Source organism: Entelurus aequoreus, linkage group LG06 (assembly GCF_033978785.1).
Source record: "Entelurus aequoreus isolate RoL-2023_Sb linkage group LG06, RoL_Eaeq_v1.1, whole genome shotgun sequence".
Taxonomy (NCBI): domain Eukaryota; kingdom Metazoa; phylum Chordata; class Actinopteri; order Syngnathiformes; family Syngnathidae; genus Entelurus; species Entelurus aequoreus.
The window spans coordinates 28,366,539-28,394,106 of NC_084736.1; the positions used below are offsets into that span (position 1 = coordinate 28,366,539).

The following is a 27,568-nucleotide window of genomic DNA, read 5'->3' on the forward strand; positions in this document are numbered from 1 at the left end:
GTGGCCGCAAAAATGTCCAAAAAGGCATGGGGGTCCTCTTTATCCCCCATGCGGTGAATGGTGACGTTCGTCGGCCCTGGCCGTGCCCCGCCCATCTGTTCCGCCATCTGTTCCACTCTCAGCTGTGTCATCTACGCACCTGTCGCTAATCTCGAAGCCGGTCCTGGCACATCCCGCCTTTCTGCAGATCCGCAGGCCACGCCCCTCACAGTCATATAGTGGATTAAATGGATGGGTAAGTAATCACTAGTATTGATAACTGTTTCAGGTGTGTTGTAGTAGTGCCATGGTTGTATCTACTAGATAGTTTAGTCAGTCACTCAGCTTTTACAGGTGTCGATGTGACGACGACGTCTGGCAACATCCAAAATATCTAACGAATTAAAAGTGGAAGTAGGAGAAAAAAGATCCTCCAGTAATGTACAGATACGGCATTTCAGTACTACTACTACTAGTGAAATATGCCTTAATAGCCTTGGCCTTAGCTCTACTTTGTTAGCTGCTAGCTGGCCTACATTGCCAGAGGTCGTCGTTACATCAACATCTGTAAAAGCTGAGTGACTGACTAAACTATCTAGTAGATACAACCATGGCACTACTACAACACACCTGAAACAGTTATCAATACTAATTATTACTTACCCATCCGTTTAATCCACTATACGACGCTCCCTAGTGTGCCTCTGATAGTCTCGCCAGTGTCTGACCATGTCTGTGACCCAGACCGCTCGGGCTGCAGTGCCCTCTGCTGGTTGTTCAGGGGAGTGTGTAACTCCACATTTATTTGTGCATCTGGTTTCTGGTAAGAATGTCTCATCGACACAAAAGCAAAAAAGGGATCCACATATGCAAATTCAATACAAATACAAATACAAAATCAGGCATATGTATATTCAAATCTCAAAAATATATTTACAAAAACACATTTATTTATACAAATTCTTGATTTATTTGTATGCCACATTTTTATATTTATAAATTGTATTTGTATATATTTTCATATCTCAAAAATATATTTACAAATACGCGTTTATTTATACAAATTATTTATTTATTTGTATATCACATTTGTATTTGTATATTTATTCATGTATGCATATGTATTAATATCATATTGATATATATATATATATAAGTTGATGTGAGACAATTCTACTTCCATAGATCCCCTTTCAAAATAAAGTGTTGCAATGCTGATCCAGCAAAAGCATCAATTTAAATTAGGGCTGTCAAATGATCAAAATATGTTAATCACATTTTGTCTGTAATTAACTCGTATTAAATCGGGATTAATCGCAGATATAGGTAATTTTTTTTTTAGTAAGTGTACCTCAGACAACCTATTATGGCAAATACAACAACACTGCCATTCATTTGTGCTACGTTTGTGCTGAAGATGTTTTTGTTTGTGCCGTTACAGTTTTTAAGTTATTCTAAAATACATATTTCATACTAGTGACGTTATCCGTATTAACGTGTTATAATTCATAACTATGTTTTATTATATTTTATTATATTTATTATTGTTATAGTATTAGATATATTATATATGTATATACAGTGTATATATATATTCTTTTTATTATACTTTTTATCTTATTAACGCGTTATAATTCACAACTATTTTTTTATTATAATTAATTATATTGATCATAATTATAGTATTAGTATTGTTATATTATTTTTTTTAGTTATAGTTTTTATCTTTTTAATGAGTTATTATTCATAACCAGCCTTGTCGGAGTCTCCCCATACATGTCTCATTCGTTTGTGCAGCAAACAATTTTTGTCTACAATGAACTATTTTGGAAATTATATTTTATAATAATTACATTATTGTTATTATATCTATTATTTTTTATTATTATTATAGTTTTTATCGTACTATTTTTTAAATTATATTCTATCATATTTATTATTATAGTAATAGTATTATTATATCTATGTTTTAATATAGTATTTATCTTTTTAACGCATTATTATTCATAACCAGCCCCACCCCCCCACACACATTGTTAGTCTCCCCAAACATGTCATATACATTTGTGCTACACCTGTGCTTGTATGTGCTGCAAAATATTGTTCTTATGTTATATAATATAAAAGTAACATAATATAAAACATAAACAAATTACATAACCATATACAAATTTAAATATCATATACAAATATTATAAAAAATGATATAAAAATAACAAAACTGTAATAGTAAATAAGATTAAAATTATAATAAACAAAAATATTTGCAGCACAAATGTAACACTTGTAATTAATTTTTTAGTCAATTAAAAAAACCACAAATATAGCACAAACGAATGGGACATGTTTGGGGAGATTTTGACATAAACATCAATTATACCATGTAATTACACGTTAAAAACATAAAAAACTATAGTAGTTAACATTAAAAAAATATACTAGTAGGACAAAAAATATTTTGCAGCACAAACAAATGGCAGTGCTATTTTAATATTTTCAATCATAAAGGGACCAAATTTGCACAGGTCCTTGAAGTTTTTAATACTATCAACATGTTTGCTTTATGCAATTTTTTTTTTTTTTTAACATTCTGCTTTTTTTTAACAGCTCAACATAAAATGAACATATACATTCTTTTACAGACACACACATTATCTCTCACACAGACACACACACACTGTAAAAAAAAAAAGTTCATATTTTACAGTCAAATTGTCACTATTTAATAAAAATGGGACCATTTTTCATTATGGTAATACTTTGTAACAAACAACTGATTGGAGTAAGCGTTGCTCTGGTTTGTCGACAAATTGGAAGTTGCTAGCTGGCAGTCTTCAAAGTACCCCAAAGCTGCCACAAATGATTGGAGATGCCGGAAGAACTGTGGACACTCTTGTGATTTGGATCACATCGGACTGTCTGCCCCGCAGGATGAATTTTGAGGACCAGTCATAGACAATTTAGAGTGAAAAGCACATTTTATTTTCACTCGCATACAAAACATTCTAACTTGGATTGTTTCCCTGGCTTCGAGACTCTCCCGAAGGACAGTGCGGCGAAGACACAACAAACTCCCTTCTTGTCTCTCATGGACACACACCTGTTGTTGTTGACTTGACGACATCAAGGCCGCGGAACAGAGACACGGTGCAGGCTTACACACACACATGCATCCACAAAAATATACGCCACCCCCCCATCCAACGCCCTTGACGCAAATCCCTTAGGGGTGACGGACGGATGGGCAGCGCCTGAAGAGCTGCAGCCTGCCACCGTGACCCCCACTCCCTCCCCTCTGTTGCTAGATATCTCGAGATGTACGTTGTAATATGTATATGTGCTTTGCTATGGAGGTTTGTTTCCCACTCCAGACTGGGCCCCCTTAAGAGCCCAGTCTAGATTGTATCCTTTTTACTCATCCTTCCCCAGTGTTTACCATTTTCCCATCTTTTACGGGGCGCCTTGTGGCGACCCATCAGCGTTCCTATTCTGTAACCCTGTACACTATTTGTTTGTTTAATCTTGAACGGGTTTGTGCTGAAAACAAAGTTTTGTTGTACTTGTGCAATGACAATAAAGACCTACCGTATTTTTCGGAGTATAAGTCGCTCCGGGGTATAAGTCGCACTGGCCGAAAATGCATAATAAAGAAGGAAAAAACATACGTAAGTCGCACTAAAGTATAAGTCGCATTTTTTGGGGAAATTTATTTGATAAAATCCAACACCAAGAATAGACATTTGAAAGGCAATTTAAAATAAATAAAGAATAGTGAACAACAGGCTGAATAAGTGTACGTTATATGACGCATAAATAACCAACTGAGAACGTGCCTGGTATGTTAACGTAACATATTATGGTAAGAGTCATTCAAATAACTATAACATATAGAACATGCTATACGTTTACCAAACAATCTGTCACTCCTAATCGCTAAATCCCATGAAATCTTATACGTCTAGTCTCTTACGTAAATGAGCCAAATAATATTATTTGATATTTTACGGTAATGTGTTAATAATTTCACACATAAGTCGCTCCTGAGTATAAGTCGCACCCCCGGCCAAACTATGAAAAAAAACAGCAACTTATAGTCAGAAAAATATGGTACCTACCTACCTACCTACCTATCTAACACAAAACACCGGTGAACACTAACAAAACCCAACATAAAGGCACGGCCTGGTGTAACAAGTCGTGACAGAAGTCTGGGCTTCTCTGCTTAGGCTGCTGCCCCCAAGCAGAGCGAGTACCTTGGGGGCAGAGCTGAGCCTGCCCTCCGCCTTGCAAGCCGCGACATGCCGTTACAGTCTGACTAGGGACAAACAACAAACTTGTCAGAGGAGCGCGGCGCCGTGTTTAGTCACGTGGAGAGTCATTCTTAACTCACAGAAAGGCGGTTTAACAACTAAGACCCAACCCGGCGTCCTGATTGAGGACACATTCTTATGGAACGTCGCAGACAAGAAGATACCTGAATGCTGGTCGTGAGCGCCGACATCCACTTCCTGCAGAGGGAAAGGAGCGCTGGCGGGCCGCACGGGGCGGAACATGTAGCTGTCGTTGGGCAGGGAGTGCATCCTGGACACGGACATCTTCTCTGACACCTGCTGGGCGTCCTCATCACTGCACTGCACCGCTACCTCCTCCAGGGGGAGACAGAGACCACAGACTCAGTACTGTCACATGTTAGCAAGTACGTTTGCAGTGTCTTAACACCATCCATCCATCCATCTTCTTCCGCTTATCCGAGGTCGGATTGCGGGGGCAGCAGCCTAAGGGAAGCCCAGACTTCCCTCTCCCGAGCCATTTCATCCGGCTCTTCCCCGGGGATCCCGAGGCGTTCCCCGGCCAGCCAGGAGACATAGTCTTCCCAACGTGTCCTGGGTCTTAATGTCTTAACACAGGGATGTCAAACTGTTTTTTACTGAGGGCCACATTGCAGTTATGGCTGCCATCAGAGGGTTGCGTGTAACAGGGAATAATGTATAAATATGCCTCTGGATTTCATTATTAATTATATAAATTGTTTTAAGTAGACTGTCGATTTTACAGTAAAAACTTTGCGTTTACAAAATTTTACTGTAAAATATAGCGTTTAAAAAAAATGTTTAAAACATTTTACGGTAAATGGAAAAACAGTACCGCTGTTTTTGGGGGTTTTTTTACGGAAAAAGCTGGCAACTTATTTGCCAGAATTTTTGTGTTAAATTTAAATTGTTTTTTTACAACAGTTAATGGAAAAACAGTACAAGTGTTTTTTTTTTTTTTATTCTGGCAACTTCGCTGCCAGTTTTTCTACCGTAAAAACAAATGTACTTTCTTTCCACTTACAGTAATACACCGTTAAAAACAACAACCGTATATTTTACAGTCAAAACCTGGCAGCTAAGTCAACAGAATTTTAACGTAAAAAACAGTAGTAGTTTCATTCAATTTACAGTAATATGCTGTGAAGAACAACGTAAAATGTATTGTCATATTTATTAATTTGATGGGTAGTTTCCTGTATAGTTAAGTATTTTTATTTACACAAAAAGATGTTTGGAAAGAATGATAATATTCTGTAATATTTGTTGCAATATTGGATACCATTTAAGTTTAAACGGCATGCAATTTTAAGCCCTACATATATTTTTTCTGTCGAAATGAAAACAATCAATTACATTTAGTGAGAAAATATGAAGTACTTTATTGACATAAAATGATGATCTGGCCGGCCCATGAGTTTGATACCTGTGTCTTAACCTGACTTGAAAACAACATGGCGGAGACCACGTAAGCAAGGCAGGTTTAATCCGTGGAGCACAATTTGAACGCAAGGCAATTGTTTGACAAAATCATGAATGAAAGTAATAATTATGAATTGATTAAAGAGTGCAGATAAAATACTTAAGGCCTGTCACACATTTTGTGGAAAACTATTTCAGGTTTTAGCCGCATAACCCAGAGCTGGGCAAATATTTTGACTCGGGGGCCACATTGAGAGAAACAAATGTGGCAGGGGGGGGGCAAAGTGTATGCGTGTATAAATGATATATACACATTTAGCTGTACAGTAAGTGTGTTTGGGTCCCTTTTTTTCAGGAACACTAATAGCAAAAGTCACAATGTCCGATGAAATTCTAAAAAACGTTATGACAGACCACCTCAAAAAAACAGAATGGAATTTTACAGTTTTTTACTGAACGGGACACCCGACATGTAAATTAGAATAAAGAAAGTGGGATTTACAATATTAACTATGAACAATAAAACACTGAATATTAACAACATATGAACTTTGCTCTTTCACTTCTCAGACCAGCTCCTCCATGGACATCTTTTATAAGCAAAACACAACAAAAATGTAACAAAGGGTAATAAACACCTACATTATTATATATTATCACTGTTATGCAGAACTTTGTTGTAAAAATGTGCTTCTGCATTTGATTCTGACACATGCGTTTGGGTTGGCTGCTCTGAAAAGAAGCCCCGCCCACTCTTTGTTTCTCATCTGAGCTGCTGTGATGTAGATTACCGTAATAACTCCTACAACACCCAAAAGTGCAGATTTCAACCATTGAAATATTTTCTTTAGTTCAAGAGTTACGGCCATTTAAAATCAGCACTGCACATCACAATGGCGAATACAATTTTGATGTTAAAGGTCTAAAAAAATTATGTATAATGTCCGGCGGGCCGGATTGAAAATCTTAATGGGCCGCATGTGGCCCGCGGGCCGTATTTTGTCCAGATTTGGCTTTACCGAACCAAGATGGTTCATATGTCTCCAACACAGGCCCAAACTTTTTCCACTGAGTGCCACAGACTGAACAAATCAAAGTCCGGGGGCTATTTTTGTAGTTTTCGTTTTTAAAATCCACACAATTTACAGATTTTCTTTCAAAGAACTAAAAAAATGCAATTTCTGTCGTTGAAATTTCATGTGAGCGCTTGTCTACGTACTGGCTCCCCCAACTGTCCTCTGGACTAGGCTGGATAATTTTTTTTAGTCCTTCAAAAGCCTATTTATGCTTGTGCACTTCCCAGCTGCACATCTTTGTTATTTCCCATAATAAAGAGGGCTTTTTCATGCACATGCCTGCCGTCTCCGCATCCGGCGGTCCGGAAAAACACAGACCCCAGCAGACAGTTTGATAATAACTATGTCAAAAATTCAATTAAATCATTTGATGGAAAAACACTTTGTAAATATTTGCTATTAAATAGTCCCATAGTGGGCAGCACGGTGGCAGAGGGGTTAGTGCGTCTGCCTCACAATACGAAGGTCCTGAGTAGTCGTGAGTTCAATCCCGGCCTCGGGATCTTTCTGTGTGGAGTTTGCATGTTAAACCCGTGACTGTGTGGGTTCCCTCCGGGTACTACGGCTCCTGGGGATAGGTTGATTGGCAACACTAAATTGGCTCTAGTGTGTGAATGGTTGTCTGTATATCTGTGTTGGCCCTGCGATGAGGTGGCGACTTGTCCAGGGTGTACCCCGCCTTCCGCCCGATTGTAGCTGAGATAGGCTCCAGCGCACCCCGCGACCCCAAAGGGAAGAAGCGGTAGAAAATGGATGGATGGATGGATAGTCCCATAGTTCAATGATCAGGTTCCCTCGTACCACGATGGTGGTCTCTTCCACTGCAGCAGCCCAGACAAGGCCAGGTAAAATACCGTAAATTCCAGACTAATATCCGCTACATTTTTCCTACGCTTTGCACCCTGCGGCTTATACAACGGTGTGGCTAATTTATGGACTTTTCTTCGCTGACGGCCATAAAGCGAATAGTTTTCATAAAAAACATGCAGAGACACTTGAACGGCGTGTTATTTTTTGTGCTGCGGCACTATCTTTTGGACGAGTTCGCTCACTGCAGGTGCTGCTGGGTGAATGCGATAGTGTTTCCTGCTGTTTGAAGATTTAAACCGGAAGTACAAGTGCCATTAAGTCTTCCTACCTTTATGGGGTTTCTACTCGTATGGATTCTTCATTCATCACTGAAAGCAACGTTCATAAGTTTTACAATATAACTAAAACAATTCTTACTTACTAAACCGCCCCATGTGTGACGTCTGTAGGAGTGTTTTCATGCATATTTGTACATGCTATCGTAATGCTAGCATCGTTAGCATTAACTATTATGCCAACACGTTTACCAGTGTCTGTGTTAGTATTGTTAACTTACAACGGCATTATTTTTGTATTGTTTCAGTTTCACAAGTTCCTCAGAAAATTTACCAAAACTTCTCCGTGGAGTTATTGAGTCTGTTAAGCTGATTGGAGAGCTGTTTTAATTCCTTAAACCGGAAGTAAAATCGTCCATACTGTTCTGCTCAAAAGGATTCTTCATTCACTCCAAACAACGTTTGTAAGATTTACAATATAACTAAAACAATTCACGCTTATTAAACCGTCCCATGTGTGATGTCTGTAGTGTTTTCATGCCATTATCGTAATGTAATGAAGCTTTTGGATTCATCATTCATCACTCATAGCAATGTTTTAAAATAAAAACGTATAACTAAAACAATTCTTATTTAGTAAACCGTCCCACTGTGTGACGTCTGTGGGAGTGTTTTCATGCATATGTGTATGTGCTATCGTAATGTAATGACTGTAGCATCGTTAGCATTTGCTGATATGCTAACACATTTGCAAGTGTCTGTGTTAGTGTTATTAACTTACAACGGGATTCTTTTTGTATTGTTTCACTTTCACAAATTCCGCAGTAAATTCACCAAAACGTCACCGTGGAGTTATTGAGTCTGTTTAGCTCTATTGGAGAGCTAGCTACCGCAGCTAGTGGGTCCATGACGATGACTTCTGTTTTGTTTGATCAGCCCTTTTACTGCCGTGTTACAGACACCGTTTGGAAACAATTAAGGTATGTAGATAAACATTTACAAAATATTTCTGTGTAAATAACTCTTTTCACATTGTAAATACCTGTGGCTTTTAGTCTAGTGCGACTTATATATGGATTTTTTTTTTTCCCTCTAAAATGTAGGGGGTGCGGCTTATATACCAGTGCACTCTATAGTCGGTATGTACATTTTGATTTTTAACAGCCCCTACCTGGCCAGGTGATTGTGGACATGGACCATCAAAGGTCCCCGCCCCCGAGCTGCTGCTGGAGGCGGTGCTTAACCTGCGCTGCTGCTCCATCGCCATTTCCATGGCAATTTCTGCATCCATCTCCGCGTCCTCTTTGGCCTCCTGTAAAAGTCAACGAATCACTGACAAACTTACTGTGAATCAAAACGCCCGAGACCCGCAACGCCCAACAGTCTGGAAGTTTATTGGAATGTCGTCGGGCGTAAGTGCTACTGTACCTTGTTGCTTTCTTCCAGGTGCTTCATCAGCACAGCCACCACCACATTAACCAGCACAAACTGGGCCATGAGCACAAAGGTGACAAAGTAAATAGGGGACACCAGAGGCAGGTAGGTCAGACACTGGCCGTCCTCTGGACGACAGTCTCTCAGTGTGTCCTGAGGAATCAAATACAGACAAGAGTCAAAGGCACATTTTATTCCAACCAAAAAGTCTTTCTTCAACGCAACTGTTGGGTCCCTGAACAGCCGCGGTTTATTTCTCCCACAAGCCAGACTGAACACTAAAGACGACATTAGCAGGCCTGACATTTGGCTCACTGGGTGATTACTTTGAAATATCCTCTGAGTCATATTTAATCCAAGAGTTTTTCTGCTGTCACTGTGTTTAAAATACTGTACCTCGGACCATCGTGAACTTTCCTCGAAGAAGGTATTATCTTTGTCCATGTGATGTCAGATGACACAAAAATTGAGCTGTTTGGCCACAATACCCAGCAATATGTTTGGAGGAGAAAAGGTGAGGCCTTTAATACCAGGAACACCATACCTACCGTCAACATGGTGGTGGTAGTATTATGCGCTGGGCCTGTTTTGCTGACAATGGAACTGGTACTTTAAATGGGACAATGAAAAAAGAGGATTACCTCCAAATTCTTCAGGACAACCTAAAATCATCAGCCCGTAGGTTGGGTCTTGGGCACAGGAAAGGAATGGCTAAATCAGGCTTAAATTAAGGTTTTAGAATGGCCTTCCCAAAGTCCTGATTTAAACATGTGGACAATGCTGAAGAAACAAGTCCATGTCAGAAAACCAACACATTTAGCTGAACTGCACCAATTTTGTCAAGAGGAGTGGTCAAAAATCAACCAGAAGCTTGTGGATGGTTACCAAAAGCGCAATATTGCAAGTAAAACCTGCCAAGGGACATGTAACCAAATTTTAACATTGCTGTATGTATACTTTTGACCCAGCAGATTTGGTCACATTTTCAGTAGACCCATAATAAAGTCATAAAATAACTAAACTTCATGAATGTTTTTTTGTGACAAACAAGTATGTGCTCCAATCTCTCTATTACAAAAAAATAAGAGTTGTAGCCACGACATTATGTTCTTTACAAGTGTATGTAAACTTTTGACCACGACTGTACCACTGGTTTGGTTTTCCACCAACGTCTAGCCATGATCAGATCCCGACCTTAAATCCTTACATCAGTCTGGAAGAAGATCTGATCATTTAAAGTGAAGTAATGACAGTTTGATGGTTGATGGCGAGGATCAGTTTTATTTTCCGCCAGACTCCGCCCACTACAAATTAGCTACAAATAGGTACTGACCCATGTAGAGCTTCAAGGTGTCATCTGTATTATTTGAATCATTGTGATCAGGATCTGAATTTGTGGAGCCGAGTTACAAATGTTCAAAATCTCAAGGGGAACCGTCAGATGGAAGTTTGGCGCCATGCCACGCCCACATTTTATGTTGTCGGCAAAATCCTGCCCATCTGTGCAGCGTCTGTCATTTTAACCGAGGTTAATTTGGTCAAAGTTCGTCCTGTATTTGGCCTAAAAATGGCCGGCGGAAATCAAGAATGCCGACTTCCTGTTTGTTTTCAAATATGGGTTCTTGAGGCTTTTATGTGTGTCTTGTCGTCTCCGGCGATTTTTGTGAAGACGTAAAAATGGGGCAGGGGCTATTGTTTTGTATACCTTTAAAGGGGGCGCTAAAGAGTTGTTTTTGACATTTTTTGTTTGGGACCCCAAAAGTAGAATTTTTTTTGCCGGACCAGACACGCTTGCAAATATTGGTGAGTTTTTGTGCATGTTAATTCCCTTTAAAATGCAATAGAAGTGGGAGAGTAATTATAAATGAAGCAATTGCTGCTCGGGCCCTAATTATACAGTATTTTCTCAGGAAGAGTACAGAATTTGATAATTTCATAGGCACCGACCGTATTCTGTTAGTAATACTGGATATGGTTTGCTTAAAATCAAACAGTTTTGCAATTTTCAACACCAACAAAGCAACTATGCCTGGTAGAAAACATTTGAAGGTGAAAAAAAACCTCCACTCTTCCAAAATGTACCAGCTCGATGCTAATTTATATTGGATTGTCCATAGACAGGCTACTATTAGCATTAGCGATTTTACATGGCAAATTCCACAATTCCAAATACGGTAATGAAAACTACTAATATAAACGTTACAAATCAAACAGCTGGTGTGTAATAAGGACATTACTTTACAGTATAAACACTTTGTAGGGCGCAACATACCGTAACACATTCATTCATGGAAAAAGCTACATCTTAGTTAAACAACATACCAGGGAGGGGACCCACTCAAATATTAACATTGACTTAGATAGGCTCCAGCACCCCCCGCAACCCCGAACGGGACAAGCGGTAGAACATGGATGGATTGATGGATAGTAATCTTACTTTTGATTTTAATCAAACGCCATAATTATATCTAACCTTGTCAAATTATAAAAAAACATGGGTTAATCCCAAATTCTTAGGTCAGGCTGATTACAAAAATAGATAGCAATCAAATAAACTGTAAAATAAGGGACTCATAAAAACTGATCAAATAAATGTAAATGCGATTACACAGTGCTAAAATAAATACATTCTAACTAAATAATAATAAACAACTTGAATTTGAAATTCCGTTAGGAATTGCGTGTGAATGCCCTAGGTGCGCAAGCCGCCAAGCCGCCAAACCGCCGTGACGCGTGAGTGGAACTGAAATGCTTGAATGTTCAGGGTGAATGTAGTGTGTGGATGTTGGAACGGTTCAAATCGGTTGAGAAATGTGGGATATGCAGTCGATTGTATATTTCTCATTCATTGTCAATGGGGAGAAAATTACTGGAAATTCAGAGAAAGGCGGGAATTTGGGGAAAAGTAAAACATGTTTGGCGTTTGATATAATGGAAGAGTAGTGTGTGGATGGTTGAAAGGTCGGAATCGGGTAAAAAATGCAGACAAATTGAGATTTGAGAATTTTGGGCATTGTAGAACTTTGAATATGTCTATTGATTTGAATGGGAATTTCCTGGAAATTTGGGAATTTCGGTAAAACTAAATTTTTGAAAATATTGATATTAGATTGTCCTACATGACATGAAGAGGATAGTGTTAGTTTTTTTATAATCGGTTGAAAAATGTTGATTTAGCAACCATTTGAATTGAAAATGGTTATTTCAGAATTCCTAGAATTTCAGGAAAACAGGACTTTTTTTGAAAATATTGATACTAGCACAAATGTCCTAGATGACATTCATAGGATAGTATTAGAATTTTTATAATCGGTTGAAAAATTTTGACGTTGCAACCGTTTGAATTGAGAATGGTAAATTCCGAATTCCTGGAATTTAGGAAAACCGTGAAATTGTACAAAAAAAAGATAACTTTTGTTGTCCCAACTAAGAGGAATGTTTTGAAGGTATAATGGTTGGAATAAGTTGAAAAATGTGGACTGTGAAAACATTACAGCGAGTGGTGAAAATAGGGCTTGTGGGAATTCCTGGAATTGTTTTGAACTTGGAAAAGGCTAGTTTGATTGTGGAACGGTTCCAATCAGGTGAGAAATGTGCAAGTTCGAAAAATGGCCCCTTCGATTTCAATGGGGAAAAATGTCCCAGGAAACCGTGAACTCTGGGTAATATAGGATATATAAAAAATGTTTTTGAGGGGGAGGTCACGATTCCCGGACAAATCAAACGTTTTGATACTCAAACGGTTCCGATTGGATACAAAATTGTGGGCTGTGGCCTCCGCCAAACTTTTGCGGCGGGATCATAATAATAAATTGATGATTTTCTGGTGAATATGTGTGAATGTCCTAGCAATAACACACTAAATAATTTAATAAATATTTCTTAATTTAACTGTTTGTTTGATATTGCCTTCACTGCCACAAGTGGTGGAAAAGTGTATTACAACTGAGTACAGCTGCGGCCCACACAGAGAAACACATGTTTTTTGGCTGGCCCTCAAAGGTCAAGTAACACAGCACTGCCATCTAGTGTCTTGGTAGTGCAACTGCCTAATGTTATCATAATCAGCTCATTATAGATGTTACATTACAAAATAAACATTTGTTAACACACAAAAATACAAAACATTTTGGAACTCTATCAGTTTAAAATGGAGTGTACTCATCCCTAGTCGTAGCTCGGTTTTTATTTTTAAAACAACACCAAAAATATGCCTTGGTTTTCACAAATAAAAAAATAAGAGCCTTTTTTAGATGTAAAATAGAGTTTAGTGCTGTGCGATATTATGATATACAGTCATGGTCAAAAGTAAAGAACAAAATGTCATGGCTGTCTTGAGTTTACAATAATTTCTACAACTCTTATTTTTTTGTGATAAAGTGATTGGAGCACATACTTGTTGGTCACAAAAAACATTCATGGAGTTTGGTTCTTTTATGAATTGATTATGGGTCTACTGAAAATGTGACCAAATCTGTTGGGTCAAAAGTATACACTACTGTTCAAAAGTTTGGGGTCACATTGAAATGTCCTTATTTTTGAAGGAAAAGCACTGTACTTTTCAATGAAGATAACTTTAAACTAGTCTTAACTTTAAAGAAATACACTCTATACATTGCTAATGTGGTAAATGACTATTCTAGCTGCAAATGTCTGGTTTTTGGTGCAATATCTACATAGGTGTATAGAGGCCCATTTCCAGCAACTATCACTCCAGTGTTCTAATGGTACAATATGTTTGCTCATTGGCTCAGAAGGCTAATTGATGATTAGAAAACCCTTGTGCAATCATGTTCACACATCTGAAAACAGTTTAGCTCGTTACAGAAGCTACAAAACTGACCTTCCTTTGAGCAGATTGAGTTTCTGGAGCATCACATTTGTGGGGTCAATTAAACGCTCAAAATGGCCAGTATAAGAGAACTTTCATCTGAAACTCGACAGTCTATTGTTGTTCTTAGAAATGAAGGCTATTCCACAAAATTGTTCGGGTGACCCCAAACTTTTAAACGGTAGTGTACATACAGCAATGTTAATATTTGGTTACATGTCCCTTGGCAAGTTTCACTGCAATAAGGCACTTTTGGTAGCCATCCACAAGCTTCTGCTTGAATTTTTGACTACCCCTCTTCACAAAATTGGTGCAGCTAAATGTGTTGGTTTTCTGACATGGACTTGTTTCTTCAGCATTGTCCACATGTTTAAGTCAGGACTTTGGGTAAGGTCATTCTAAAATCTTAATTCTAGCCTGATTTAGCCATTTCTTTACCACTTTTGACGTGTGTTTGGGGTCATTGTCCTGTTGGAACACCCAACTGCACCCAAGACCCAACCTCCGGGCTGATGATTTTAGGTTGTCCTGAAGAATTTGGAGATAATCCTCCTTTTTCATTGTCCCATTTACTCTCTGTAAAGCACCAGTTCCATTGGCAGCAAAACAGGCCCAGAGCATAATACTACCACCACCATGTTTGACGGTAGGGTTGGTGTTCCTGCGATTAAAGGCCTCACCTTTTCTCCTACAAACATATTGCTGGGTATTGTGGCCAAACAGCAACATGTTTGTTTCAATATGACATCACATGGACAAAGATAAGACCTTCTGGAGGAAAGTTCTCCGGTCAGATTAAACAAAAATTGAGCTGTTTGGCCACAATACCCAGCAATATGTTTGGAGGAGAAAAGGTGATGTCAAAGTACTTTACGGCAGGAGTAAAAATGTCAACAGTGTATAGACGGAGAACACAATGGAAGCGGCGCAGACAGGAACATGAAGTAAGTCAGGGCTCCGCGGGAGGACAACAATGGAGCCGTTTGATCAATAGGGAGTTGATTTATTGTTACATTTTGTTGTTTCTGCTCTGTCTACGCAAGAAACAAAGACAAATTTGTTTGGTGGAAATAGTGCTGAGTCGCCAAAATGTGAGTTGAAGTTTAAGAAAATATACTCTATCGTGATATATCCAAATATAATAATGTAACAAAACCGAATAGGCACCCATTCACTTAAAAACCAACGGTGCCATGTTTTGGTACCTGGGTTGAGTGTGACGTCACCCTCGGCCGGCTCATCGCATTTAGGCACTTTCCGATCACTCCAGCAGCACTGACAGCGGACTCGGACCAACTACTTTAAGGTAATTTTGCAATTTTCAATGACAACAAAGAAGTGGATTCAAAAAACGCTTCATCGTCAGTAAAGTCAGGCGCCACATTTTTTTTAAAAAGTGCTAATATACATTGGCTTTGCCATTAACATGCTAGTGATTAACATTAGCGATTTCACATGGCGATTTCAACACCTCCAAACTAAGATGCATGTTCAAATCAAACAGCTGGTGCGCATAGTACAATGCTTACAGTATTAACACGTTTTAGGGAGAAACAAAATAAGACTGAACTGACAAGCCAACACACCATAAACTACCAAAACACTACTGCCATCTAACGTCTTGGACTTGCAACTGTTATTGAGACTCAGAAATGTGATAATAAAACAAGATACAACAACTGGACATCAGTTATCATAATCACCTCATTTTTAAATGTTGCCATAAAAAAATAGATTTTATCATCAAAACAATTAATATTTTTGTTACCACATAATAGTACCAAAAATTGGTACAATTGAGTACCATTGAGTACCCAGGCACCGCTAATGTGAACTGTACCCATCCCTAATAGGGATATATACTATATTGCCAAAAGTATTTGGCCATCCATTCAAATGATCAGAATCAGGGGTCCTAATCACTTGGCCCGGCCACAGGTGTATAAAATCAAGCACTTAGGCATGGAGACTGTTTCTACAAACAGTGAAAGAATGGGCCGCGCTCAGGAGCTCAGTGATTTCCAGCGTGGAACTGTCATAGGATGCCACCTGTTATAAATTCCCTTTGTCAGAAGAGTAAGAGAAAGTTCCCTATTTAATATGATAATTGTTGAATATAATTGACTATATTATTGTTGACGTAAACAAGCTATTATTGTAGTCATGCACCTTTAAGTTACGTCTGTTTTGAGTCAGGCAGTTTACCGGGCAGCTATGTTTACTTTTCCGGGGTCCTTCGGGCAATGTTTTGAACAGTGTGTGTACGTGAGAGGGTGCTTAGCTGCTGCTGCTACAAAGCAATATATAAAGAAGAAGTTAAAAAGTAAAACGGTGTCCTTATTCCCTAACCGGAGTACGCTCACGGGTGAAGAGTCCCAGCACAACAACAACAACATCAGTTTAAACGTATAGTTCTTTAATATTGGTCCTTCGAGCCGGATTATCTTCACTCGCGACGGAGAAATGGACGCAGCGCTAACAACAGCGGCAGACGGTGGCGCACTCGGAGCAAGACAGCGACAGCTTCCAACTCGTCTAGAAGGCTACCAGGTTAGCCTCCCACAGTCCCTCATTCCTCACGGTGCCCGCGCGGAGGACCGAGGAGAGAGCGTCGGCGCCCAGCGGCTGCAGTCACTCAGCCTACAGACCGAGTCTGTGTGCATGGAGGACCAGCCGCACGGAGCGCACGCTATCCCCGATCGTCCATTTTCGGCGGGAGCGGCCGACAAGGTGAGCGAGTGGAACATGGCGATACATGCTAGAGACTTGCCCAGCCAGCTAACACGCCATATGAGCCAACCATCGGCGGCGCCCGCGAGGCGGAGCTATCAAAGCAGGCAGGGTTCTCCTGTCCTACGGCCACCAGCTAATCTCAATATGAGCGTCCCAACATATCAATCACCCTGGCTAAACTGTCCAGTAGTTCACAGCACCCCTCTGTCACAGCCATCCAGCCTCCATCTTGGATCATCTAGGCTGCTTCAGCATGAGCCACACCTGTCTACACTGCCACATACCATCTCTACAACACTAGAGCTTCAAGCAGCAAAGACTCCTACACCAGGTGGTAGACAGGAGAACTACACACTGACGCAGTCTCTGCCTTCAACTGTGACATCTGCATGGGCACCGCCTCCCCTCACTACGCTGAATGTTTCTATGCTGCAGCCTACACCTCAAGCTTCACAAGTAGCGAGTTATGCCAGCCCACAGACATCAGTTACATCAGGCTACCTGTCTAACCAGCCTACCACAGTGATGATTAACAATGTACAGGACAGAGTGCCACCAGCTGCACAACTGCAATACCTGCCCATGCAGACAACACCAGTAAATCCAGCGCCAGTGTGGCAATACACCCCACTCCCGTCTGCACAGCCCGTGGAGCAACACGCTCCACTGTTTGCACAACCAGCCTATCAATCCCCACAGATAGCAACAGCGCCATATTCTGCACCACAGCTACCTGTTGCGGCTGGCACTCCGCCAGTTATCAATCCATCGCCCTACAGCGCTGCCACTCCCCTGGGGACTGTCTATCAGCCTCCATCAACCATCGCTACACAGCAATTACACCAGTCACCACTGCCAACGCAGAACCAACAGCTGCAACTCTACCAGCCTGTGTATCCGCCATCAACTCAGCCAGCATATCAACTGGTGTCTCCCCCTGCTGGTTTCACTCTGCAACAGCCCCCATCAACTCAACAGGTTCAGTACAGTCCCCAGTCTCAGTATACGCCACTACAGGTACCTTACACTACCAAGTCCCCCAGACAGCCTGTTCCAATACCTGAACTGCCTAAGTTGGTGCATGACAGTGAGAGAGAGTTTGCTGATTTAAAAATGGCGTTAGATCACCTGCTCAATCCACACACTGAACTTTCTGAACATTACAAATACCGTGTGCTTATGGAACACTTGATCCTGGATGAAGCTAAGCTAATAGCTCAGTCACACAGACATTATGTACAGCCCTACACCGCCGCCATGCAGGCTTTGCAGAGACAGTACGGGCAGCCACATCAGTTGGCACAAAGTGAGATTGCAGCCATCCTGAACTCTCCTGATGTCAAATCAGGAGACCCCAAAGCCTTCCAGAGCTTCGCCCTCAACGTTGACTTGCTAGTGGGAATGCTAACCTCATTGGAAGGGCCTAATGGGATGGAAGTGATGTCTACTGGCCATGTTGACCGGCTACTTAGCAAACTCCCTAGACACATGAGAGACAATTTTGTGGAGCATCTGCAGGTTCAGGGGCGCCTCAGCACCAGCAGCCTAAATCCATACAACCTCAGAGACCTCGCAGAGTGGCTCAAGGTGAAGGCAGAAGCTCAGAGACTGTCCGCAAAAATGGCACAGCGCCATCGAGCTGAAGGAGCACCGCCTGCCAATCGAGACAGACCTGTTCCTTCTCCCCGGCCTCGGACTCGGCCTGTTTCTGTGTATCACGGCGCAGACCAGCCCAAATCAGCCGAAACGACTCGGCCAGCAGCTAGGCAACAAAAGTTTAAAAGGATGTGTCTCTTCTGCAAGAGTACAGAGCACTACTTGTCGCAGTGTCCAGACATTATTCAATGCTCAACACAGGAAATTGAGAAGTGGATAGCAGGCGGAAAGCGCTGTCGTAACTGTGGCCGTACTAACCACGATGAAGAGAGCTGCACATTAAAGAAACCTTGCAGTGAGTGTCAGGAGATCCACCTGAGAGTGCTGCATGACATCACCAGGCCGGGCCCCCAAATCTTCCTCATCACACCCAAAGACTGCACCTCAGCAGCTAACTCGATGCAGGGAGGGAAAGTATACCTCAAGGTGGTGCCAATCATTATCAGTCATGGGACCAGATCACTGCAGACCTATGCAATCCTCGATGATGGAGCTGAACGCACCATAATACTCCCAGCTGCAGTTCGAGACCTGAAGCTCAGAGGCAGAGCAGAGTCCCTCACCCTGCGGACTGTTCGTCAGGATGTGGTTCACCTCACTGGAGCATCAGTTGACTTTCATGTAGCTTCTCCAGCATCACCATCACAGCAGCATTTGGTTGAGAGGGCCTACACAGCAGGTCGACTCACCCTGACAGAGCAATCCTATCCAATAGCAGCGCTCCAGAGACGCTACCATCACCTGAGAGGATTACAACTGCAGAGCTTCAATAAGGTGCAACCACTGCTGCTCCTTGGTGCAGATTACACTCACTTGATCACTGCTACAGAACCTGTGAGGTTTGGCCCAAAGGGAGGACCCGTAGCTATCCATACAGCACTCGGCTGGACGCTTCAAGGCCCAGATGGTTCCCAGTCCCCCGCTGCATCATGCTACTACACCGCCTTCAACCCTACACCAGATGACATCTACCAACAAGTCGAACGCCTCTGGCAGCTTGATGTGCTCCCATTCCGTAGCGAGCGGCTAGCAGTGCGGTCTCGCCTGGACCAGGAAGCGGTGAGCGTCTTGGAAGCACGCACTAAGAGAGTGAAGGTTGGTGACACACTTCGCTACACTACACCCCTGCTCCGGATAAAAGGTGCACCACCACTAAAAGCAGATGTTGAAGCAGTGATGCCAAAGCTACGCAGTACAGAGAGACGACTGCTTAAAGACACTGTCAAAGCTAAAATATATGAAGCAGAGATCCAGAAGCTTATAGATGGTGGGTGTGTCACAAAGCTCCAGGAGGGAGAGGGAAACAGCTCCAGAGAGTCATGGTTCATACCTCATCACCTCGTCCATCATAATGGCAAACATCGCCTTGTCTTTGACTGCTCCTTTAATCATGGTGGTCTCTCTCTCAATGAGCAGCTTCTCCCAGGTCCAACCCTTGGCCCATCTCTCATCGGGGTCCTCCTGCGGTTCCGCCAGCACGCTGTCGCCATCAGTGGAGATATCCGAGCCATGTTCCACCAAGTTCGGCTGCTACCGGAGGACCAGCCGTTGCTGAGGTTTGTTTGGAGAAACCTGCAAAGGGAGAAACAGCCTGACGTATACCAATGGCATGTCTTGCCATTTGGTACCACAAGCAGCCCGTGTTGTGCAACATTTGCCCTGCAAAAACATGTCAAAGAATGTGCTGCAGGAAATGAAGACATCCTGCAGTCCATCGAACAGTCTTTCTACGTGGACAACTGTCTGCAGAGCCTGTCAACGACTGAGTCAGCCAAGCTCCTGGTGGACAAGATGCGACAATGTCTGGCCTCAGGAGGATTTGAGATTCGACAGTGGGCAAGTAACTTCTCATGTGTTGTCTCCCACTTGCCTTCCAGTGCCCGATCTGAAAGCACAGAGCTGTGGCTGGCCGAGAAATGCAACGATCCACAGGAGCCAGCCCTTGGTCTGCGGTGGTATTGTCCAACTGATCGGCTTGGTTTCAAGCCAAAGCCCCCAGAGAGTGAGACCCCTACTATGCGGTACATCTATAAGGTACTCGCCCGCCAGTATGATCCGATCGGGATCATTATCCCGTACACTACACGAGCCAAGATTCTCGTCCAAAGACTGTGGGCAAAGAAGAGGAGCTGGGACGACCCGAATCTCCCTCCTGACATCCTCCAGGCCTGGTCCAGCTGGGAGAGAGAACTCCCCGAGCTGGCCAACATCTCCATCCCTCGGACCTATGCACCATTGGAGCTTGCTACCGACACCACAGAGTATACTCTCCACGTCTTCTGTGACTCCTCTGAGCAAGCCTACGGGTCAGTGGCATATCTCACCACAAGAACTAATGACACTGTCTATGTCTCATTTGTGATGGCAAGGTCTAGAGTGGCCCCAAAACGCCAGCAGTCAATGCCACGGTTGGAGCTCTGTGCAGCGCTGACAGGAGCCCAGCTGTCCTCCCTCCTTCACAAAGAGCTCACCTTGTGTATTGCCCAGACCTTCTTATGGACTGACTCCACAACAGTTCTCACCTGGCTGACATCTCAGTCGTGCAGGTTCAAGGTTTTTGTGGGAACAAGGGTTTCTGAGATCCAGGAGCTGACTGCCTCACACACCTGGAGGTATGTGGATACAGCTAACAATCCGGCCGACGATCTCACCCGTGGCAAGATGTTAGCTGAGCTGGTTGCGCCAAATCGTTGGATCCTGGGACCAGCATTCCTTTGCCGTCCACCGGATGAATGGCCATCCTGTCCTAGCATCACAGAGCCAGAGGACCGTGGTGAGTTAAAACACAGTGTTTTTTGTGCTCTCACACAGACCAGCTCACCACCCAAGATACCAGATCTCACCCGGTTCAGCAGCTGGAGAGAGTTGGTCAAGGCCACGCAACAGTCTCTTCATGGGGCGGCAGCCGACCCCGCTTCACCCCTGTGTGACCTAAGAGATGCTGAAGTCCACCTGCTCAAAACCAGCCAAACAGACTGCTTCTCTGAAGAAATCAGATGCCTCAGAGCCGGCAAGCATGTGCCACCCAGCAGCAGGCTGAGTACGCTCGCCCCAGAATTAGACCCGACATTGGGTCTTATACGGGTTGGAGGACGCCTGCGCCGTTTAGAGAGCTCTATCCCCACTGACACTCACCCAATACTGTTGGATCCCCGTCATGCAGTCACCACACTCCTCATTAAAGAGATGGATGCTCAGCTACACCACCCTGGACCTGATAGGGTGTTTGCAGAGATGAGGCGCTACTACTGGGTTCTGCGAGGGAGGCAGGCTATCAAAAAGTATCAGAGAGCTTGCACTGGTTGCATGAAGTGGAGAGGGAAGCCAGTGGTGCCGAGGATGGCAGACCTGCCCTCAGCCCGTCTGCGGCTGCTCAAGCCTCCATTCTTCTCAACAGGCGTGGACTGCTTTGGCCCGTACATGGTCAAGGCTGGGAGGCGAAGTGAAAAGCGCTGGGGGATCATTTTCAAATGTCTCACGACGAGATGTATACATCTGGATCTACTCACCAGCCTCGACACAGATGCTTTCCTCCTCGCACTGAGACGGTTCATCGCACGGAGAGGCACTCCCTTTGAGGTCCTCTCTGATCAGGGGACTAACTTCAGAGGAGCAGATAAGGAGCTGAAGGAGGCCTTTGCAGCAATGGAATCACAGTTGCAGGAGCGGCTTGCAGAAAAACAGATTAAGTTCCGTCTTAACCCACCAGCATCTCCCCACTTTGGTGGTGTCTGGGAGCGTGAGATTCGATCAGTCAAGAAATCCCTGCAAGTGGTCATAGGTGCACAAGTGCTCCAAGAAGAGGTTCTGCTCACACTCCTAATCGAAGTGGAAGGCATCCTTAATGCCAAGCCTTTAGGATATGTATCCTCGGATGTGGCCGATCCAGACCCAGTGACGCCCAGCATGTTGTTGATGGGGCGGCAGGATGCCTCTCTTCCACAAGTTGCCTATGCTCCTGACACCCTCACCAGGAGGCGCTGGCGTCATTGCCAGATGATGGCCGACCACTTCTGGACACAGTTCATCAGAAACTACTTGCCCTCTCTTCAAACCCGCCAGAGATGGCGCCAACACACAGATCATCTCCCCCTGGACACAGTTGTGATGATTGTTGATCCTCAGCTTCCACGGGCTCACTGGCCAATGGGCAGGGTGGTGAAGTTAAATGCAAGTGATGATGGATGTATACGGACTGCTGAAGTCAAAGTTGGAGAGAAGACTTACGTGAGACCAGTTGCTCGGCTGGTCCAGCTGTCAGCTCTTCCTGAGGATAATCCTGTTTAAAGGACTGTTGTGGGAATTTATGTTTGTTTCAAAATTGCCATGCTATTTAGGGGGCGGCTGTTATAAATTCCCTTTGTCAGAAGAGTAAGAGAAAGTTCCCTATTTAATATGATAATTGTTGAATATAATTGACTATATTATTGTTGACGTAAACAAGCTATTATTGTAGTCATGCACCTTTAAGTTACGTCTGTTTTGAGTCAGGCAGTTTACCGGGCAGCTATGTTTACTTTTCCGGGGTCCTTCGGGCAATGTTTTGAACAGTGTGTGTACGTGAGAGGGTGCTTAGCTGCTGCTGCTACAAAGCAATATATAAAGAAGAAGTTAAAAAGTAAAACGGTGTCCTTATTCCCTAACCGGAGTACGCTCACGGGTGAAGAGTCCCAGCACAACAACAACAACATCAGTTTAAACGTATAGTTCTTTAATACCACCTGTGCAACAAATCCGGTCGTGAAATTTCCTCGCTCCTAAATATTCTAAAGTGAACTGTCGGCTTTATTATAAGAAAATGGAAGAGTTTGGGAACAACAGCAACTCAGCCACCAAGTGGTAGGAGTGTGAAATTTGGTGGAGGAGGAATCATGGTGTGGGGTTGCTTTTCAGGAGTTGGGCTTGGCCCCTTAGTTCCAGTGAAAGGAACTTTGAATGCTCCAGGATACCAAAACATTTTGGACAATTCCATGCTCACAACCTTGTGGGAACAGTTTGGAGCGGGCCCTTCCTCTTCCAACATGACTGTGCACCAGTGCACAAAACAAGGTCCATAAAGACATGGATGACAGAGTTTGGTGTGGATGAACTTGACTGGCCTGCACAGAGTCCTGACCTGAACCCAATAGAACACCTTTGGGATGAATTAGAACAGAGACTGAGAGCCAGGCCTTCTCGTTTGTGACCTCACCAATGTGCTTTTCGAAGAATGGTGGAAAATTCCTATAAACACACTCCGCAACCTTGTGGACAGCCTTCCCACAAGAGTTGAAGCTGTAATAGCTGCAAAAGGTGGACCCACATCATATTGAACCCTATGGGTTAGGAACAGGATGGCACTTCAAGTTCATATGTGAGTCAAGGCAGGTGGCCAAATACTTTTGGCAAATAGTGTATATTGTTGTCCATATGGCGCATAACTATGTTCGGTGCTTTGCAACATTTCATCTTTTCATTTCCTTCTTTAATTCCTACTATCTTGGCCTACAGTAGAATCATACTTCACTTTATGTTTCGTCTCACTTGCCTCCTTGAATGTTTGTTGGCCACCGAAGGCCGTAAAGTAGTGACAGAAGGCTGCCTCCAGGTGCTGCGGAATGTAAATAAAGTCAACCTGACCTGGCTCTGTCGTCCGTAACACTTTATGTTCTTGATGTCTGCGGCTGCAAATCAATGTTTTAGTTGTATTGTAATGCAGTGTTTTTCAACCACAAGTGTGCCGCGGGATACAGTCTGGTGTGCCTTGTGAGATTATCTAATTTCACCTAATTGGGTTAAAAATATTTTTTGCAAACCAGTAACTATAGTCTCCAAATTATGTGTTGTTGTTGAGTGTCGGTGCTGTCTAGAGCTCGGCAGAGTAACCGTGTAATACTCTTCCATATCAGCAGGCGGCAGCCGGTAGCTAATTGCTTTGTAGATGTCGGGAATAGCGGGAGGCGGTGTGCAGGTAAAAAGGTATCAAATGCTTAAACCAAAAATAAACAAAAGGTGAGTGCCCCTAAGAAAAGGCATTGAAGCATAGGGAAGGCTATGCAGAACGAAACTACAACTAAACTGGCTACAAAGTAAGGAAAAACAGAATGCTGGACGACAGCAAAGACTTACTGTGGAGCAAAGACAGCGTTCACAATGTACATCCGAACATGACATGACAATCAACAATGTCCCCACAAAGAAGGATGAAAACATTTGAAATATTCTCGATTGCTAAAACAAAGTAAATGCGTGAAACATCGCTCAAAGGAAGACATGAAACTGCTACAGGAAAATACCAAAAAAAGACAAACAGCCACCAAAATAGGAGCGCAAGACAATAACTAAAACACTGCACACAGGAAAACAGCAAAAAAATTAAAATAAATTATGGTGTGATGTGACAGGTTGTGACAGTGCAGTACAGTATTTGTTTAATGAACAATGAAGACTGCAAAGAAGAAAGTTGTAGGTGGGATCGGCGTATTAGCGGCTGGCTGTAGCAACACAACCAGGAGGACTTTGACTTGGATAGCAGACGCGCTAGCCGACGCTAGCCGACGCTAGCCGACGCTAGCCGACGCTAGCCGACGCTAGCCGACGCTAGCCGACGCTAGCCGCCGACCGCACGGATGATCGGGTGAAGTCCTTCCGTCGATCGCTGGAACGCAGGTGAGCACGGGTGTTGATGAGCAGATGAGGGCTGGCGTAGGTGGAGCGCTAATGTTTTTATCATAGCTCTGTGAGGTCCCGTTGCTAAGTTAGCTTCAATGGCGTCGTTAGCAACAGCATTGTTAAGCTTCGCCAAGCTGGGAATTATTAACCGTGTAGTTACATGTCCATGGTTTAATAGTATTGTTGATCTTCTGTCTATCCTTCCAGTCAGGGATTTATTTATTTTGTTTCTATCTGCATTTGAGCCCATTGCTATCACGTTAGCTCAGTAGGCAAAGAGCTTCGCCGATGTATTGTCGTGGAGATAAAAGTCACTGTGAATGTCCATTTTGCGTTCTCGACTCTCATTTTCAAGAGGATATAGTATCCGAGGTGGTTTAAAATACAAATCCGTGATCCACAATAGAAAAAGGAGAAAGTGTGGAATCCAATGAACCCTTGTACCTAAGTTACGGTCAGAGCGAAAAAAGATACGTCCTGCACTGCACTGTAGTCCTTCACTCTCAATTTCCTCATCCACAAATCTTTCATCCTCGCTCAAATTAATGGGGTAATCGTCGCTTTCTCGGTCCGAATCTCTCTCGCTGCATTGTAAACAATGGGAAAATGTGAGGAGTCCTTCCTCCGGTGACGTCACGCTACTTCCGGTATAGGCAAGGCTTTTTTTTATCAACGACCAAAAGTTGCGACCTTTATCGTCGTTGTTCTCTACTAAATCCTTTCAGCAAAAATATGGCAATATCGCGAAATGATCAAGTATGACACATAGAATGGATCTGCTATTCCCGTTTAAATAAAAAAAAATCATTTCAGTAGGTCTTTAATGCATAGTTGGTTATGGTTTAAAGTCATATCCAACAACTGCGACAACGACTATTTACTGTTAACTGAGTTTCGTTTTTTAATGATTTCTGCTGGTGGTGCGCTTCCGGATTTTATTCAACGCAAAAAATGTGCCTTGGCTCAAAAAAGGTTGAAAAACACTGTTGTAATGGAAATATGTATGGAGCTTCTATTTTGAAATGCTGTCAACAAGCTGCCCAGAAAAGTGTCGTAAATCAGTGGCAGCTGCTGAAAAGGTACGGCAGCGGGGAAAACAACAAGGTTCAGAGAAAAGTGTGATCCATCGAAGTTAAAGTTACTTCTAAGGTGTACAACAGAAGTAATCACGGTGTCTTAGCACCTGGTTGATGAGGAAACAAGGTTAGTGACACAATTTGCGGTGTAAATGTATTTTTTGTTGTGTTTTATCGAGTGCACGTTACTGTTTGACGATATATCGCCCACTAGAGGGTGCTTTCGTACTGTAGTCAAACTTACTTGCAACGTTCCCAAGGTATTATGGCGACCCCAAAAGGGACAAGCGGTAGGAATGGATGGATGGATGGATGGATTGTAACGTCAAGGACATTTGTAATGTCTATTACATATTTTATGTCTTGATTTATGGAAAGTACAACATGGATAGTTAAAAGTGTAACAAGTGTACACGTTGAACATACAAATGATAGCACTCAAGGTAAACATTGTCAAGGTAACTCATTCAAGGTGCAATAAATACAGTAAAAAAGTTTAAGGTAAACTACTGTTAAGAGTTACTAATTGTATGTTTGTGTTCCTGTAGCTCTCACAGTGTGTTCACGTAAAAGAAGGTGAATAAATATTGTGAACCATCAGTTGGAGAGACCATCTTTTCAACCCGGGATGCTACAGCGGTGTCCCCTGACAGGTAAACTCTTCATCAGAGGTCCCCAAACTACGGCCCACGGGCCAGCTACGGCCCGCCAGCGTCCAAAATCTGGCCCGCGGGAAGTCCTAAGTTAAAACATTTTTTTTTATACATATATATATTTTTTTAATCTGTCCTTTCTCGCCCATTCACCAATCCGTGTTCTACCGCTTGTTACTCTCGGACTATCCTAGCCGCTCAGGCAAATCATATTGTCTAAAAATGCATTTTCCCATCGATAACGTGACGTCAAGTGCGTGCTCTTTCAGTCAATTAGTGCGCAAGGGAAAAAAATGGCAAAATCGTAGGGGAAACGTGTGTCCAAGCAAGAAAGATGCTCTGAATGTGGTGAGTCTGTCCGCATTTATAATTAATTACATTACATTACATTACAAATAATATATATATATATATATATATATATATATATATATATATATATATATATATATATATATATATATATATATATATATATATATATATATATATATATATATATATACATATATAGGCTCCAGCATCCATTCATTCATAAATACATGTGTATAATATATATATATATACAAAAAAATATATATATAAATATATATGTATACATATACATATATATATATATATATATATATATATATATATATATATATATATATATATATATA

The 27,568-nt window shown here is 42.3% G+C and overlaps 1 protein-coding gene and 1 long non-coding RNA gene across 2 annotated transcripts in view; one reads left to right on the plus strand and one right to left on the minus strand.

The window, feature by feature from the left end:
• Positions 1 to 27,568, minus strand: part of cacna1ha (calcium channel, voltage-dependent, T type, alpha 1H subunit a) — a 179,362-nt gene that overhangs the window by 10,868 nt on the left and 140,926 nt on the right. The window contains exons 32-35 of the mRNA XM_062050471.1: positions 9,301 to 9,459; positions 9,044 to 9,184; positions 4,454 to 4,625; positions 3,565 to 3,606 (exon numbers count right to left, since the gene is read on the minus strand). Coding sequence (XP_061906455.1) covers positions 3,565 to 3,606; positions 4,454 to 4,625; positions 9,044 to 9,184; positions 9,301 to 9,459 — 514 coding nt within the window. The remainder of the gene's footprint in view (positions 1 to 3,564; positions 3,607 to 4,453; positions 4,626 to 9,043; positions 9,185 to 9,300; positions 9,460 to 27,568) is intronic.
• The window catches only part of LOC133652095 (uncharacterized), a 37,446-nt gene continuing 36,104 nt past the window's right edge, over positions 26,227 to 27,568 (plus strand). Inside the window, exons 1-2 of the long non-coding RNA XR_009826522.1 lie at positions 26,227 to 26,380; positions 26,802 to 26,906. This is a non-coding gene — a long non-coding RNA (uncharacterized LOC133652095). The remainder of the gene's footprint in view (positions 26,381 to 26,801; positions 26,907 to 27,568) is intronic.